At 35.6% G+C, this 16,821-nt stretch overlaps 1 protein-coding gene across 9 annotated transcripts in view; it reads right to left on the bottom strand.

The window, feature by feature from the left end:
* The window catches only part of BIRC6 (baculoviral IAP repeat containing 6), a 229,667-nt gene that overhangs the window by 133,052 nt on the left and 79,794 nt on the right, over positions 1-16,821 (bottom strand). For 5 of the 9 annotated variants that reach the window (XR_003908004.1, XM_029937980.1, XM_029937977.1 and 2 more), the window contains 10 exons: positions 15,599-15,745; positions 9,395-9,582; positions 8,254-8,577; positions 7,920-8,019; positions 5,377-5,591; positions 4,985-5,193; positions 4,004-4,350; positions 3,125-3,344; positions 2,489-2,622; positions 1,402-1,539 (listed from right to left, as the gene is read on the bottom strand). Coding sequence is in view for 8 of the 9 variants with exons in the window: in XM_029937980.1 (XP_029793840.1) it covers positions 1,402-1,539; positions 2,489-2,622; positions 3,125-3,344; positions 4,004-4,350; positions 4,985-5,193; positions 5,377-5,591; positions 7,920-8,019; positions 8,254-8,577; positions 9,395-9,582; positions 15,599-15,745 (2,022 nt within the window). In the remaining variant the exon portion in view is untranslated. The remainder of the gene's footprint in view (positions 1-1,401; positions 1,540-2,488; positions 2,623-3,124; positions 3,345-4,003; positions 4,351-4,984; positions 5,194-5,376; positions 5,592-7,919; positions 8,020-8,253; positions 8,578-9,394; positions 9,583-15,598; positions 15,746-16,821) is intronic. The other 4 variants (XM_029937975.1, XM_029937978.1, XM_029937979.1 and 1 more) reach the window with 3 other exon arrangements.

Raw genomic sequence — 16,821 nt, forward strand, 5'->3', positions numbered from 1 at the left:
CAATCACAACAAAGCAGTTTTAAGGAAATTGAGCATTATAAAGAAATTGATAGTAAGGTTTAACCCTAAAAAGGTTAATCCAGATCCTAAATGACTTTAGGATCAGTTTTCCCTATCTCCAATCTTCCCTTTAAGATAACGGCCATCTTTCCCCACAGTTGCTTAGCATTCATTTAACTCAATTCAAACAACAAATGCTCACTACTGCCTATGTCAAACCAATACGTTCATGCAAGGACCCAATATGACGGTGTTCGATTAAGTCATTGTGACTTAATAAATGTAAAATTAAGGTTAAATGGTTCAAAAATTATGCTGTGTAGCTTGACTTATTCTCATTTTTTAAAATGTGTCCAGACTATTACTTTAAGTATCATTCCTCTTTTCAATTCAGGCTCAATACCACCCTTGACCCATTTGCAATTATTTGTTCATGCCTCCTTAACCTGCTGCCCAACCTATGCTCTAATATCTATTAGTCAAGTGAGTTCAAATTCTTCAAAACCTACAAAAAATGTCTTGCAACAATGTACTTCCATATTATCTGAGTGCTATAAATAAAAACCAAGACCTCCAAGACTGTAATATTCCAACTTCATATGATAGTTAGATGTAATTGTACAGGAACCACTATACCACACAAATGAGTAAACTGAGCCATCAACTCTAAATATTTAAGACATGTTTTCTCTACATGAATAAAATTTCCCACCCTTTTACCAAACGTGATGGGCACCATTCAATTTATCAAATGATAATCAAATGATTTACCTATAAAACACCCAGTGGGATCTTTTTTAATACTATGGCCCTGACAATGGGTAAAATTCAAATTTTATGGCACTTAGACAGAAGATGCAGCTATTTCAAAACCTTTAGGAAAAATGTTGTTAGGTCAGAAAAAGGGAAGAAAATAATTTGTCTTATAGTTTGACTTCCTTTAATTTTTAAATTTTTCTATGCCTCAAAAGTTTATGAGAAACAGTGAAACTCAAAAACAAACTTGGTAATTTCCCACATCTAAGCATAAAAGTTCTTTATAGTTAATTAGAACTATACTCCATAATGGTAAATAGAGTGACGCACTATACTAAAATAACAAAGACTTCCTATTCATAAATTCACTGACATGCGTGGTATTAGAAAGTGTTTAAATGAGCCTCGAAAAACCTCAGGAAAGACATAGTTGTATTTAGACATTAAAAGTCATGCTCAGATACGGTGTTTGTCCATAATGTCCTTCAGAAAAAAATCCTACCCTTAAAACAGATTCCTAATAAATTTATTTCATACTTTACACAAATTATATATAGCTAGGATCTCCAGGCCACTAACCAGTTCTGGAACAACTGCGTTTTCCCTCAAAATCCCCACCAACAGGCAATTATAAACTTCTGATACCTGTCAGAAACCTTTCCCTGTCTTTCCCATTCAAAGGTTTCTTTGCAGCTGCTGCTTCATCTTCAACAGTTGCCACATAATCCAACAACCTGGACACCAGCATCACGACCCAACTGATCATGGGAATATCCAGTACTCCTATGTAGAGATGACGAGGGGTGGGGGAACAATCAGGTGACTCTAAGAGTTCTATGAAGTCTGAGAAGATAATTATGCGATAAGGCATTTTATAAATTCAAAATATACTGCATCATCACTAACAGCAATATTTACTTGTAATAAGCCTCAGAATTGGAACTTATGGCCAAATTGAGGAACACACTGAAAGTAATGGAAGACAAATGTTTTATGGTATGAAAAATAGATTGTTAGTGATAGGTTTAATCCAACAGATATTATTTGTAAACTAAGAAACAAGGTATAAGGTCCTAGTCCTGGACATATAGACAACGTAAAAAAAAAAAAAAAAACCCTCTCAATTTCACATTCATAAGTATTTTAAACTATGTTAAGTTCTTTTCCAATAAGAATTTTGTTGCTCAAATGAAATACATTATCGATGACCAGAACAGCAACTGTGCCTTATTTTAACAGAGACTTTTTAAAGAGAGTATGAGGAGTGCCTGGGTGGCTCAGTCAGTTAAGCATCCGATTTCAGCTCAGGCCATGATCTCATGATTCCAAGGTTCAAGCCCTGCGTTTGACTCTATGCTGACAGCTCAGAGCCTGGAGCCTGTGTCTCCCTTTCTCTCTGCCCCTTCCCTACTCGTGCTATTTCTCTCTCTACCTGTCTTTACCTTTCTCCTTCAAAAATAAACATTTAAATAAGAGAGTTTGACCTTAGTCATGACAGTTTATAGAAAACTCACAATAGTTCCCAAATTCAAAATTCAAATAATGAAAAGGTAATAGATTTTTAAAGTAATAACAATACGGCAGTCAACCACATGAAAGTCTACATAATAAAAATATGAACAAAATGTGCTGTGATGAATATTAAAATAAGTACTTCACAGTAGCCATTTTATAAAAGCAGTAATAATAGAAATCTTATGTTTTTACAAAAGATGACCACTTTAAATAATACCTTCTGTCCTCCTATGCATGGGTAACTGCGGCTGAAGAGGTGATAATAAATTATCCAACAGATTAAGTAAGCTTTCTAATACTCCACTATTACTAAGTGATCTTTGACCAATGCAGGAAAGTAACATGAAGACCCTAAAAAAGAGATATAAATACTCAGTATGAATCAATTTGCTCATTTAAAAAATAATTTACATTGAAATTTAACAAAAATGATAGGATATGCAATTCTTAGCAGGACTTGTATCTGGAGCTATGATGTTAAAATTAGCTCTTTTCAAACTACTGGTTGTATTTCTTAACTATATCTGTAAGAAATCAACAAGAGAATTTATCAAAGTCTCAAAAAATACATTTAACACATAAAGCAATATAATCTGTTAGGAAATACTTGTAAACATGGATTTACAAACTCCACAGACTGAATTACGAAACTAAAAAAAGGTAGTCTGGTTACATCTATCATGTATAATCTTCTTCAATATGTGCTTTGCTATGCATTTCCCAAACCTTGGAAAGACATGCTTCATTTCTCCATGCAGGATCCACATATACAATATATAATTTCAAACTCTGACATTGGCCTCCAGAAGCAGAAATTACTAATAACAAACAAGTCCAATATCTTCTGACCTACCTATCTTGTGGAAAGATGAGAAGCTGCTCTGAATTGTACAATTCCTGAAGAACATTAGAAAGAAACTGACCCCACCATCTTTCACCACCACAGAGCTGAACAAGTAGAAGACCAGTATGCAACCGTATCTTTGGGGTTCCACTGATGCACAAGTGTTTAAAAAGCTCTTCACAGGCCTGGGCATGAAATGTGCTCTGCAAAACTGCAGGAACAGAGTGTCCTATTACAAAACAGAAAATAAAATTTCCTATTTAAGTGTATGCTGTAATATCACCATCAGCATACCTAAATACACTTTCTTCTTTATCAGCAATCAGCACACAACTGTATTTTATTTGTTCTAGTCATTTAATTACTCTTTACATGTAGAATTTAAATTTAATTTTAATTTAGAATTTTAATTTTAATTTAATATTTGGGAAGGAGAAAAGCTAGCAGTTCAATCAGTTGTATTTCTTATATGTGGAGTTGGGTGTATCAGATAGCTGAATACATGTCTTTGCATGTGTGCACATGTAACGATCAAAAATAGCTCCTGTGCACGTTAATAGTCAAATAAAGCGTCTAGTTAGAAAATTACAATATCTTAGGTTAGCAATTTAGTAACAGTTTTCACAACAACATTTAATGTTTTGCCAATAACAAAATGATGTGCCACATCAACAGCAAAAACTCAAGAAAATAATCAAAAATGTATTTAAAACAAAAACAAGTAAAAAGATGGGGGGGGGAAGGAGTTAACCTAAAAGCGTAGTTCATAGTCACTTTAGAAAGGATATCAAAATGGCAATACTCGAGAAATATCAACACAACACAACACGCGACAAAATCACATCAAACACATTTCTAGTGTTTGAAGAACTTAAGCCAAATACAAACCATTGGAAGAGTGAAGAAGACTGAGCAAAGTGTCCAATAAATATCTGATGATGGTACGTAACTGCTCTGTGGAAGACGTCTGAATCAAATCTTTTGGATCTGATGTTTCGCTTAACACCTTCCGACTTGTACCTAGAGCTACTTTGAGCCTCTGCACTGCATTATGAGCCAAATTCAGTTGAAGCTGTAGCTGAATACAGTCTTGATAGGCAGAGAAAACTCTACTATCTTCCTCAACTGCCTTGTCTGGTTTTCGCAAAAAGTACTGTGCATTGTTAGCACTGTTGAGAGGCGGAAGATCGATACTTTGCAAAAGCGTTTCCAGTCGATGACAAGCTAAGTTATACCTGTAAATAAAAAATAAATGTACAAAATAATTCCTGCAATGCTCTCTTTGATGTGTATGTATAAATGTACACTGAAAATTAAATCTCTACAACCATTAAGAAGAATTAATCCGTGGGGCGCCTGGGTGGCTCTCTCAGTTAAGCGTCTGACTTAAGCTCAGGTCATGATCTCACAGTCTGAGTTCAAGCGTGAGGGTCTGTGCTACCAGCTCAGACACATTGTGTCTCCCTCTCTCTCTGTCCCTTCCCCACTCACTCTCTGCCTCTCTCTCCATATAAAGACATAAAAAGAAAATTAAAAAAAAAAAATCAGTTAGGTACCAAATAAAGCCAATTATTTAAGCATAATATTTTAATTTCTTAAATATTACTGTAACATTCTATTTTCCTACTTCCTTTTGTTTTCTTTTTTAATAGTTCACTTTTCTTTAATTTTAGTAATCTCTACACCCAAAGTGGGACTTGAACTCACAAACCCAAGATCAAGAGTCACATGCTCTTCTGACTGAACCCAGGTACCCTGTCTTGTTCTTTTCTATACATCTATGAAAAGACATTTCTTGAAAAATATATGCAAGACATACAATATAAAAGGTTTCAATAAGATTAAAATAGACTGAAATTTTCTAACAACCTGCACTGTATATCCTCCTGGAGAGCAATCATCATTGCTAAATGCTGGTCAATTTCTGGTTGGTTTGCAGATTCACCCTCTCCCCTTAAAGGATCATGCATTAACTTTAGCTCACTCTCCCAAGGCAAGATATATGTATGACCGTAGTAAAATCCTAATGGGATTTTGGCTCTGGCATTTGTACTTCCATAACGTCCAATGACAGTGATCTGAAATTAAAAAAACAAAAAACAAAAACATAAAAATACATACACATCCATCTGCAAAAAATAAAATTCTGTGCAATGTATTTAAAAACATAGTTAAACGTTTTAATTATATGTCTAAGTATCTTCTGTAACTTGCCAGAAACATGGAAAGCATTATCAATTTGCTGTCCTGAGGTATTTTACCTTCATGAATCTGCACACAGGAGGTGGTATCAAATCATGCAGAATTAGTGAATGGGTGCTTATGTCAGTTGCCACTACCAGTCGCCTCCCATCCACCTCTTCTCCTAATGTCCAAATGTCAATTGACAAGGAGGCCAAGTCTCCACAAGTGGGAATCAATACATCCGTCAACAGTATTGGTCTGCCAAAATCCAAGGTCACAAATCTCCTTGCTCCTATCAATGAGAGCAACAGGTAACAAAAAATACCATTGTTTCAATTAACCAAAAGATACATTAAAAAACAGCTGGGAATACTCATCTTAAAATATGAAATCAACTGATTAAACTACAAATGAAAAGAGTAAATAGCCTTTGAAAATTTTCTGAAACCTCAATCAATGCTAATTAAGACTGAAACAAAAAATACGCAAAAGTTTGTTACTATGATGACAATCAATTGTGCATGTAAGCTTAATTAAAAATTTTTTTAATGTTTATTTTTGAGAGAGAGAGAGAGTATAAGCAAGGGAGAGGCAGAGAGAGAGATGGGGACACAGAATCCAAAGCAGGGTGCAGGCTCTGACCCTGTCAGCACAGAGTCCAGTGGGGGGCTCCAAACCCACAAACGGCGAGATCATGACCTGAGCCACCCAGGTACCCCAAAGCTTAATTTAAAACACCAGAGCAAAAAATAGTATATAAATGAATTCTTAAAAGTACCTATCTACTCTTCTTTCAATCATTTGGTCAATTTTTTAACAATTTTCCACCTAGATGCGGTAATGATACCAAGTTGTATTACCTTAGTTTCCTCAAGCTTTGTTTAACTTCTTATGGAGTTAGATATTACATCCTGGTTACGATGTAAAGTAAAAGTACAAGGCGGAAATGACACGCAGCCAGCACCCCACCACTATATAAAATCCCTTAGGAAGGTCCTCCAATGACGACAAATACAGCTTGTCTCAAACACCGTTTTTGCCCAGCTACTAACACATCACTATCTCTTAAGCTCAGTCCCAGCTGAAGTCGATGGTTTACTTTAAAGAATCACACTAAAGAGGCAGGATGCCTCTTTGTACAAGCACTAGAATCACACTCAGCATGGTTGAGATGCACACATTAATGAAAGGCAAAAATGATCAGAGAGGAATGGGAAAATTTTGCATCTCTCAGCTTATACACCTTTCAGAATAAGCCCAATTAGTGAAATAGGAGACAGCATCATTAATCACACAATTCTTTTTTCTTCTTTACTAGATTGGGCTGAGGAGCACCTAATAACCTTACCAACTACATTTTACAGTGAAGGAATCAACTGACTTCCAGAAATAGTTTTCAACGAAGCTAGTTTAAAAGCAAACAAGCTAGTTACCAATGCATTCCTGGATAGAAAAACTATTAAATAACAAAGAACATAATCCTACGTCCTACGCTCAATTCAATTGCTAAAAAAAAAAAGGACCAAACTGCAGTGTAAACAACTGCTCACTATTCATAAGAATGCACAACAAATCACACTCTAAAAAATATTACACACACTAATGTTGATACCAATGAAGGATTAGTTGAGCAAGAAATATCATTAAGAATTTTACTTTAGGAGCAAATGAGTGGCTCAGCCAGTTAAACATCTGACTCAAGTCATGATCTCACAACTGCTGAATTCAAGCCCCATGTTGGCTCTGCAGAGACAACTGAGAGCCTGGAGTCTGCGTTGGATTCTGTGTCTCCCTCCCTCTCTCTCTCTCTCTCTCTCTGTGCACCATCCCCCTCCCCAGCTTGTGCACATGCTTGCTCTCTCTAATAAATAAACTTTAAAAATATTATCAACAAAAAGAATTTCACTTTATATATATTTTTAAAAACTCTTCCAAAGAAATAGAGTAATGCAATAAAGCAAACTATTCATAAGACACAGAGTGACAAAGTAAGAACCATATGCATGTTACTTTCATCTGTAAAACACACTGAGGAACTCTGTTGAATTCTGCTGTAGCACAAGCCCAGAACTAATAATTTGATAGGATGATATGGTTAAAATCACCTGTGGTTTTTTAACCACCCTTCCCAGTTGCTAACATGTAAGTAAGTATGGTACAAACTTAGGTAAAAATTGAATGAATTATCAGGAGACATGAAGTGTTATTAATCTTACATAGTTACTAAATTCAGGAATAAGTCTGTCTGCTATTTTCTGGAAATGATTCCAACACTGGGATGCTGGTCTTACAAATATTTAAGTGTAACTTCCAGTGTAATGATAATCGAGCAGCTACAATGGAGGTAGATATTTATGTCCATCAGAGATCAACAGGTGGGATCCACCTGCAAGTGAAACCCACGGCCTGGAAAGAACTCGTCAACCTACCCAGCAGCACTTTGCCACCCAACATGGTGAGTACACAGCGGGAGCCTTATGTAGTGCCTACTTGTGATAAGACATCCTTACCCAGGAACAGATGTGATTCACTTGAAAGGAAAAATCAAACTACAGAATATTAAGACTCAAAGGGCTAGCAGAACAGGCAAGAAAAATATCTTAAGAAAGTCAAAGATTACCTGAATGCATTCGCTCTATAATAATGGACTGGTGAGGTGGAGGTTGAAGAAAATGTGAAGCATGAGAAATTGCAAGAGCTAGACCAGAACCAATTGGATTCTAGAAAAGAAAAAAGTATAACTCTATATTGATATTACTCTTGCTCTATACAAACTAGTAACCATATATCAAATTAACAAGTCTCGTCTGATGTACATTCTGTAATATTTTAGAAAACAAGCCAATGTGATGTATCAAGTTGGCATAATACAATTTTGCCTTCTCAAGCTAGCGTATACATCACAATATTTTTAAACATCTAAGCGAACACCTATTTAAAATATAAGAATTTACCATTCTGGACTTGTTGGAATTTTTGTTATGTGCAGCAAGATTGACTGTTGGGGGATCAATAACTGAGCCTGGGAAAAGCTGTGCAAGTTCGGCATTAATCACCACGGAAACTGCTTCATTGGGTGGGGTGAGTGGTGGAGTCATAAAAAGTGGTGTTGTTTTTGGAGTGGGTGGAATAACATCAGATGGATGGATGAAGAATCCGGGGGCTGCCACCGGGTTGGAAGGCACAGAGTTGTGAACAGGACCTACTGCTGATGCTGCCGAGGCTGCGGCAGCCGCCGCAGCTGTCGTCTGATGTAACTTGGCTTCCAGCTTTGCTTTCTGTAAGACAAGTAAAGGCAACACATATAGATGGATCCTGCCTACCTACCTGTGGGGAACACTACACAGGAATATCTTATGAAGATACACACGATTAACTAGAGCCTAGTTAAATAAAAATGAAATTAAGTAAAAATGGACTCAACGAGAATTAAACATTTCTTTGCTATATGAACTTCATTGAATATCGATATAAACTTCCCTCTGTTCTGGAAACTTGGACTTCCACAAAGCAAAGGTGGAAAGGAAGAAGAACAAGTGCCATGTAAATACGGAAACACAATTCTACTCAGAACAAAATATTAACAGGAGGAGGCTGACTCACTCTCGTGTTGCCTAACCCGAAACAATCTATCACCGAGAATTGCATGGGATGCAGTTAGACAACAATGAAAACTCCCAAGCGTCTGTCATTATTAGTAAGTTTTTTTTTTCATTATTAGTAAATTTTAATCCACATGACTTCAATTCATCTTTAAAATGTTTTCAATTCGTCAATATATAAAAACGGTAACTGGTAACCATCACGTTTGACCAAGAGTACTAAAATGGAGTTATGATGAATTTTACTTAAACACTGCCCTCCCCCAAAATATCAATTATATTCCCTCAGGTATTTGTCAAATAAAATTGGCTTGTACAATTTTTAAACATTTAGATACAGCACAAAGACATTACCTCAATTTCTGCAGAAACTGATAAGCTCACATCGATCAACCTACTTTCCTTTACAAAAACAATGGTCATTTTTACAGTGCTTTTTTTCAGCTTTTGAAGTTTAGAGACAGCATGAACAAAGAGCCAAAGAGTCTCCAACCTGTTGCTGAAGCTTCAAAAGCTGCTGCTGTTTCTCTTGCAGCACCTGCAGTTGTTGCTCGGCTGAAGCCATTGCATGAGAGAGAGACTGCAAAGCTACCTGGGCTGCTGAGCTCAGGGCTGTCGAAGCCTCCCCAACTGTGCCCGATGACAGTCCGCCTGCTGCAGGAGTAACCCCGAAGGAGCTCACTGGCGTAGACAAGGGGGGAGAGAGGGACGAAGAAAAGGTTCACATAAAAACATATTCCAAGTATACCATTTTGACATTAAAACTAAAGCTTCATTTTAAAAGATAGTAAGCCATAGAGTATAACAGGGAAATCTTAATGATAAAAACATACTCATTAATAAAATAGTATTTGAGTTTAAGGGATCCGGGACCTATTCCCAAATCAAAGAAAAATTAGTATGGCTTTGAACTTAGAAACATTTTCAGCATTTAGGAAATTCCATTTAATATGGCTAAAATAAAAACACAAAATTAAGGTAATCCTATTATAAATTTGAGCATAACAAATTAAGTGAAATTTGCTTTACTAAGTTTTCCTACAGCAATACCTCCCACTCCCTCCTACAAAAAGTTCAAAAAAAAATACACATCAATTATAAGATCATTTTAAAAATCTGATGATACTTAGGTCTTCATTTAAAAAAATTTTTTTCATGTTTCATTTATTCTTGAGAGAGAGAGAGAGAGAGAGAGACAGCATGAACAGGGGAGGGTCAGAGGGGAGGGAGACACAGAATCTGAAGACAAGTTCCAGGCCCTGAGCTGTCAGCATAGAGCCCAACGTGGGGCTTGAGCCTGCCAACTGCGGGATCACGACCTGAGCCAAAGTCGGACGCTTAACCGACTGAGCCACCAGGCGCCTCAGGTCTTCATTTTAAAGCATAGCCTAGATAGAGTCTGGCCCGCACAGACCATGTAAAGCAGTGTTTCCTACCATATGCTGCCCAGAACACTAATATGGAAAGAAACATCTCTGATTTGACTTATGTCGAGTAAGTCTGGTACACTGGCTTACACATCAACATTATCATTAACGGCTCTACGAAATCCTGAAAGTTAAACATCTTTGACTTTCCTTTACAGTGTTACTCAAATATACATTGTAAAAATAATTCCTCAGTAGATATTTAACAATCTTTGTGGAAAACATTTTAGGAAAAGATAAGATAAAAGCTTAATTTCACAACTTAATGAAACAAGTCAGCATAAAATATGGTTATACTGGGGAAAGAAAACCATTACAACAGTAGCAAATGTTTAGTGTGCATTACCATGTGACAGGGTTTCAATTAATTACTTTATTCAATAGATGAACAACCCTGAGAAGTAGTTGCTGTATAGTATACTAGAACTTTGTTTTTTAATTGATGACTCAGAGAAGTGACCTGCAGAGCTAATAGTGGTAAAACTAGGGTTGGAACCAAAGACTGTGTGAAACCAAAGCCAATGGGGAAGCAAATTGAGAAGCATGGAACATACTAGCATCAACTCCTTCTGTCTTTGCTGTGGTACGTAGGTAGGTTCTATTGTCACCCACTGTATAAATAATGAATCTGAACTGAAGGAAATAATTTGCTAATACCTAAAAGGGAGATGAGGGGGGGAAAAAAACCCAGGTACGTGACAGCCTATCAACATGTAACAATGCTACACTGTGCCAGGATTTAAAAAAAAAAAAAACCCATTTAAAAAAATGAAACTGTAATCAATAAGATAGCAATAACAATGAAACTGTGCATAACCTTTTACAATGAAGTGTCTTCAACTTAAAAAAAACATATATTTATTACAGAACAGCCATACTATACTTAACTTTGAAGAAACCAACTCCACAAGTTTGGTCAAAGAAAGAGTAAGCAAAACTCATATAAGCTATGTGCTGCCAAAAGAAATCCAAATGCTTCATCTAATGTTCCATCAATGAAACAGCTATTAATTCCAACTCAAGCAGGAAAATTATTGGACTTACTTAAGCACTGCTATTGTACTTGTACTTTTTGGGTAATTACATTCATTTTCAGTATTAGTCATGTGGAGTTTAGCCCTTTACTGACTTTAAAATCCAATGGCCAAATAATACTTGTGGGAAAAATGAATTAAGTCACCAGAAACACAAAGAGACATCAGCCATCCAAAAGAAATAAGTGATCCTGCAACTACAAATTTTTTAAATCTTTTGCCTAGTCTGAGTCTGCAATATCTTTTTCTATTTTTATAAAGAGAACTTCAAAAACCATAGGGAGGGGGGGAAGGAGGGAGAGGGAGAGGGAGGGAGGGAGGGAGGGAGAGAGAGAGAGAGAGAGATCAGAACAAAATAAAAATCACTATGACTACCATTTCTATTCAGTATCATGTAGTAAGTTCTAGAAAGCACAAAAGAGCAAGAAAAAGAAGAAAAGATATAATGATTAGAAAAACAAGAAAGTAAAACTCTTATTAACAGAGGACATGATGATGTACATAACGTCTTTAAGAATCTACAAACTATTAGAATTGAAAAGCTAATATAGCAGTGTCACATGAGATTAATATACACAGATCAATTATATTTTTATATACTAGCAACTGAAAAAGGAAATAATATTAAGAAAAATATTACTTATAGTAGCAAAAAAAAGTCAAATAGCTAAGGATAAATCTGAAAAAGTGATGAATGTCAATACTGAAAACTAAAAACATCTCCCAGAGCAACTGAAGATCTAAATACACTAGGTATATCATGTTAATAAAGTAAAAAGCTTAATATTAAGATGTCAATTCTCCCAAACTGATTTATATACAAATTCCAAATTAAGAAAATAACAAGCTTTTAGGTGTATAATCCAACAAGATGATTCTAAAATTTAAATGGAAATACAAAGATCTAATGTACAGCATCATGATAACAATGCTGTATATAATATAATAATAATAATGCTGTATAGTTTACAATTCAAATTCCAATTTCATATGTTATACCTCATCAGTATAAATGATTTGATTCTCAGTTTTAAATCTCTCCTTGTACTATGGGTAGTTGAAAGGTGCTAAGAGTAGATCTTAAATGTTTTCACCACAGAAAAAGAAACAGTAATTACATGACAGGACAGAGTCATTAGCTAATGCTAGTATGGTAATTATTCTACAATATATAACTGTATCAAACGAATACACTGTACACCTTAAATTTGCTCCATCTTATTATGTCAGTTATATTTCAATAAAGCTGAGGGGAAAAGAGAAATAACAAAGACCTAGACTCTTTAAGAAAAACCATTTTTAGGGGCACCTGGGTGACTAAGTCAATTAAGCATCCAGACTTCAGTACAAGTCAAGATCTCGCAGTTTGGTTTGTTGAGTTTGAACCCTGCTTCGGGCTCTGCACTGACAGCTTGGAGACTGTTTTGAATTCTTCGTCTCCCTCTCTCTCTCTGCCTCTCCCTTGCTCGTGGGCATGTGCACAGGCGCGCTCTCTCTCAAAAATAAATACAAAACATTAAAAAAAACTTTATAAAAAAAAGAAAAGATGACACGTGAAACTGGAAATGTAAAAAGAATACTTCAAAACAAGGCAGAAGCACTGATTGCACAATTAATGGCTGAGATCTTTCTAAAGCTGATGGAAGTTATTAAGTAAGGTTTCAGGAAGGCCTATGAACCCTAAGCAGGGTAAGTACAAATGAAACCACTTATAGGAACATCAAAGAAAAATGCTCCAGTGTGGCAGAGGAGAAGAATATGAATGAATCTCAACAACAGCTTGAGAACTGACAGAGACCTTAAAAGAGGAATAATAAGAATGACAGGTAATGTCTAACAAACACAGTGGAAATGACAAGAAAAGACTGTATCACTAAGAGAAATAACGACTTAGAATTCTATAGCATGTCAAAATATACTTCGAGAATGAAGAGGATACCTCTGGATCTAATAAGCCGAATGTAAAATTTACTGTTTGGATATTCAGATAAATTCAATTAAGTGTGGAAAACAGACCATACCATGAAATTGATCATACTAATTTAGTCAGTTATGATACAAATGGATCAGGACAAATTACAGTTTATAGGATTATGATAAAAATGGATATGTTGCATCAGTTATTACAGAGCTGGGTTACACAATTGTTTTCTGTACTTTTTCATAATGGCATTATATTTCATAGCTAACATTTTTCAAAAAAAGTAAACGAGGGTGCCTGGGTGGCTCAGTCAGTTGAACGTCTGACTTCGGCGTAGGTCATGATCTCACTGTTGTGGGTTCAAACCCCGCATCAGGCTCTGTTCTGACCGCTAGCTCAGAGCCTGGACCCTGCTTCAGATTCTGTGTCTCTTTCTCTCTCTGATCCTTCCCTGCTCATGCTTTGTCTCTGTCTCTCAAAAAATAAAATAAAATGTTTTAAAAAATTAAAAAATAAACAGGAAGTTGAGAGGCTACAGTCACCTTTTAGCACCTTATGATTACAGTCAAGACTCTGCCTTGCACCTGGGTGGCTCAGTCAGTTAAGCATCTGACGATCTCAGCTCAGGTCATGATCTCACGGTTTGTGGGCTTGAGTCCTGAGTCAGGGTCTATGCTAACAGCATGAAACCTACTTGGAATTCTCACTCCTTCTCCCTCTCCCTCTCTCTTCTCCCTCTGAATGAATGAATGAATGGATGAATGAATGAATGAATAAATAAAAGACTTTGCCCTAACATTTAATATAAACCCCTTTGCCAGTCATGGTTCCAGTCTGGGTGAAGTACAGATATGATTGCACACTATCTTTGGAAATAAAAGAAACTGGCTCCATTGCTTGCTTTGTAGGAGATGAAAGGAAGTATGAGGAATACTTTTTTTCAAACCTAATCCGTCATCTGTTACAAAATTTGATACCTTCTGAAAGCACTGCTTACTCAAACACATGCATTTTAGATCCTTAACTACATGATAGTTCTAAAGAGTCTGTTTTATAACAAGAGTTCTCTGAAAGTTCAATTTCTTGTCACGGCATTTTTCTATTCCAATGTAAATGTGTGTCTCTACAAAATGACCATAACAATCGAAGAAAGCAAACACAAATAAAATTGATCCTTCTAGCATCCCTATGTAAGATTTTAACTAAAAACTCTCATGTAAATTATGTAACCCAAGAATTTCACTTAGTGTTTACTTCCACAATTGGAAGATATAAAATGATTCTGGGAAAAAACGGTACTCAAACAATTGATAATTTACACACACACGTACACACACACGTACACACACACACACACACACTTTTTTTTCTTTTTTTTAGAGAGAAAGCTGGAGAGAGGGGCAGAGGGAGGAAGAGAGAGTACTCCAGGAGGCTCCTGCTCTGTGCAGAGTGCAATGCAGGGCTTGAGCCCACAATCCTGGGATCATGATCCTCGCCCAAGTCAGAAACTCAACCAACTGAGCCACCGAGGTAACCTGGTAATTTTCTCTTAAAAGCTTTTCTTAAAAGTTTTGTGACTTCTCAAACTGTTTTTCCTTTCTGTTAATCTATTGAAGAAAACAAAAAGAAACCCACAAACACAAAACCACCAACAGAATTCATTCAAAACAATATTCAAACTCTTCTGTGACCATAATATAAAGAAAAAATCCTAGCTAATATTTTTAATTATAAAAGTTTCAATTATTTGTGCCAACACAGAATTATAAAAACTTATCTTACGAAATGAGGGGGAAAAAAACGCACAGGAAAAAAATGAGGGGAAAAAAAAATACCAAGAGTTCCCACTGATTATTCATTAAGAACATCAATAATACCACATAGTCAACACACTGAAATATTGGTTCATGTCTGAAGGTGCTTTAAACTAGCTGGAAAAATAGTTTTCCCTCTTCAGTCTTCTCAACCTTCTCAAAGATATTACCAAAGACATTGTAAACTTTAAATGCAAGAAACAGCATTACAGTGGCAAAACTACTAGCAACAGCCACCAGTTGGGGATATTATTGCTAGGTAAAGCAAATGCAGTCAGTTCTACCTTTCCCCTTACTTTTGTTATGCCTGATATTTTCCAAACTAAAAAAGAACAGAAAAACATTTAAGAGTTTTCCCTCCTATTAATAAGTTTCTATTAACATGACACCAAAGAAACTTACAATAACAAACTGATATTTAATTACTTACATTATCACTTTGTATTTACTTCAGCATAAAAGGTATAATAAAAAGAGTGTATAATAAAAAAAGGTATATACCAGTAAACGTACTTGCATCATCCCTTTCTATTCTGGTGCCATCACTAGTTGACACACAAGTAAAGTGCAGGGGCTCAACTTCTAGAAGTCCAGTGAGAGATGTGAAACTACCTTCGGCAGCTGTGCAACTACTAACCTTTCCATTTCCTGTTGCAGAAAAGAGACAAGTTTTATGGCATGTAAATGAATTCTAAAAAGGCAACAATCCTATGGAAAATTATACCTGCTACTACAATTTTAATTAGACAAGGTGTATAAACACACAGCCCTCATATGGGGCTTCCACAACAGACATGGAATTAAAAAAACTCAAAAACAGGAGATTCTGTTTCCATGCTGCAAAATCAGAGTCACATAAAAGAACTTAGTGGCCATTCAGTTAATACAAAACAGCAACAAGTGATTAAGACTTTAAATTCAGAAAATACAATGAAACAGCTACTAATATTAGCTATTACACAATCTGTTAAGGATGCATAAAATGTGAATACATTCTTTGATGTCAACTGTATAAATATGACACTAAACATAAAGAAACATGCTAAAATATTATACATATTTATCTATAAAGATTTTTATATTTCATATATATTATCAATTTTCTAGAATGAGGACTACTACTTTATAATCATAGAAATTCCCTTGAACACCGTAGAGGTTGAAATGCCAACTTAGCGCAGAGTCAAAAACCCACATGTAACTTCTGACGCCCCGAAAACGTGACATAGAGCCTACTGTTGACCAGAAGCCTTACAGATAATATAAAGAGATGATTAACATATACTTTTCACGTCATATGTAATATACACTGTATTCTTAAAGTAAGCTAGAGAAAACAATATATTAATGAGAAAATCATAAGTGAAAATACATTTACTGTATTGTACTGTATTTATTGAAAACCATTCTGCCTAAGTGGACCCACACAGTTCAAACTCATGATGTTGAAGGTCAACTGTAGTTTAAGTTCGCATGTGGTTGGAAAAAAAATTAAAAATTAAATTAATTCACATGATCACAACTATGAACAGTAAAATCACAGCAAGAAGGCCAGACAAAAGAACACAGAAAAATTAACATTGTATGTGTTATGAAGGAAAGGAGTTATTTTGGGTACTGTCCAAATTTTCGGGAATTAGCACTGCTTTAAACTGAATTCCTGAACAGATAAAATTAAACAGAAACCAAAGATGGAAAGAATGGGAAAGTACAAAAACTAATAA

Source organism: Suricata suricatta, chromosome 4 (genome assembly GCF_006229205.1).
Source record: "Suricata suricatta isolate VVHF042 chromosome 4, meerkat_22Aug2017_6uvM2_HiC, whole genome shotgun sequence".
In the NCBI taxonomy this organism is placed as follows: domain Eukaryota; kingdom Metazoa; phylum Chordata; class Mammalia; order Carnivora; family Herpestidae; genus Suricata; species Suricata suricatta.